The sequence below is a fragment of the Habropoda laboriosa genome, unplaced genomic scaffold (assembly GCF_001263275.1).
Source record: "Habropoda laboriosa isolate 0110345459 unplaced genomic scaffold, ASM126327v1 scaffold1329, whole genome shotgun sequence".
NCBI classification, from domain to species: Eukaryota; Metazoa; Arthropoda; class Insecta; order Hymenoptera; family Apidae; genus Habropoda; species Habropoda laboriosa.
The window spans coordinates 305769-306067 of NW_017101431.1; the positions used below are offsets into that span (position 1 = coordinate 305769).

Below are 299 nucleotides of genomic sequence, written 5' to 3' on the forward strand. Positions count from 1 at the left end.
AAAGTACAAAAAATGATGATGAAGATGATGAAGACTTGGAAGCTTTAAGACTAGCAGCTCTTCAATCATTAAGAACAAAGGACACTGTACATAATAAAAAACAGCCCCAATCACAGGTACAAAAAATAATTCCAGATCTAACACAAACATGTCATCCATCATATAAAGGCCAGCGACCTTTAAGAAGAGGGTATTTTCATAACCGAATACAACAGCGACAAAATGGCGTAAGTTTTTAATTATTCTTTTAATGATATTTATGTAGATTGGAATCATTAAGTATTATAATTTATTACTTT

General features: G+C 30.8%; 1 protein-coding gene across 1 annotated transcript in view; it reads left to right on the top strand.

The window, feature by feature from the left end:
- The window catches only part of LOC108578132 (neurofilament heavy polypeptide-like), a 9213-nt gene that overhangs the window by 341 nt on the left and 8573 nt on the right, over nucleotides 1-299 (top strand). The window contains exon 2 of the mRNA XM_017941396.1: nucleotides 5-227. Within this exon, the coding sequence (XP_017796885.1) occupies nucleotides 5-227 (223 nt within the window). The remainder of the gene's footprint in view (nucleotides 1-4; nucleotides 228-299) is intronic.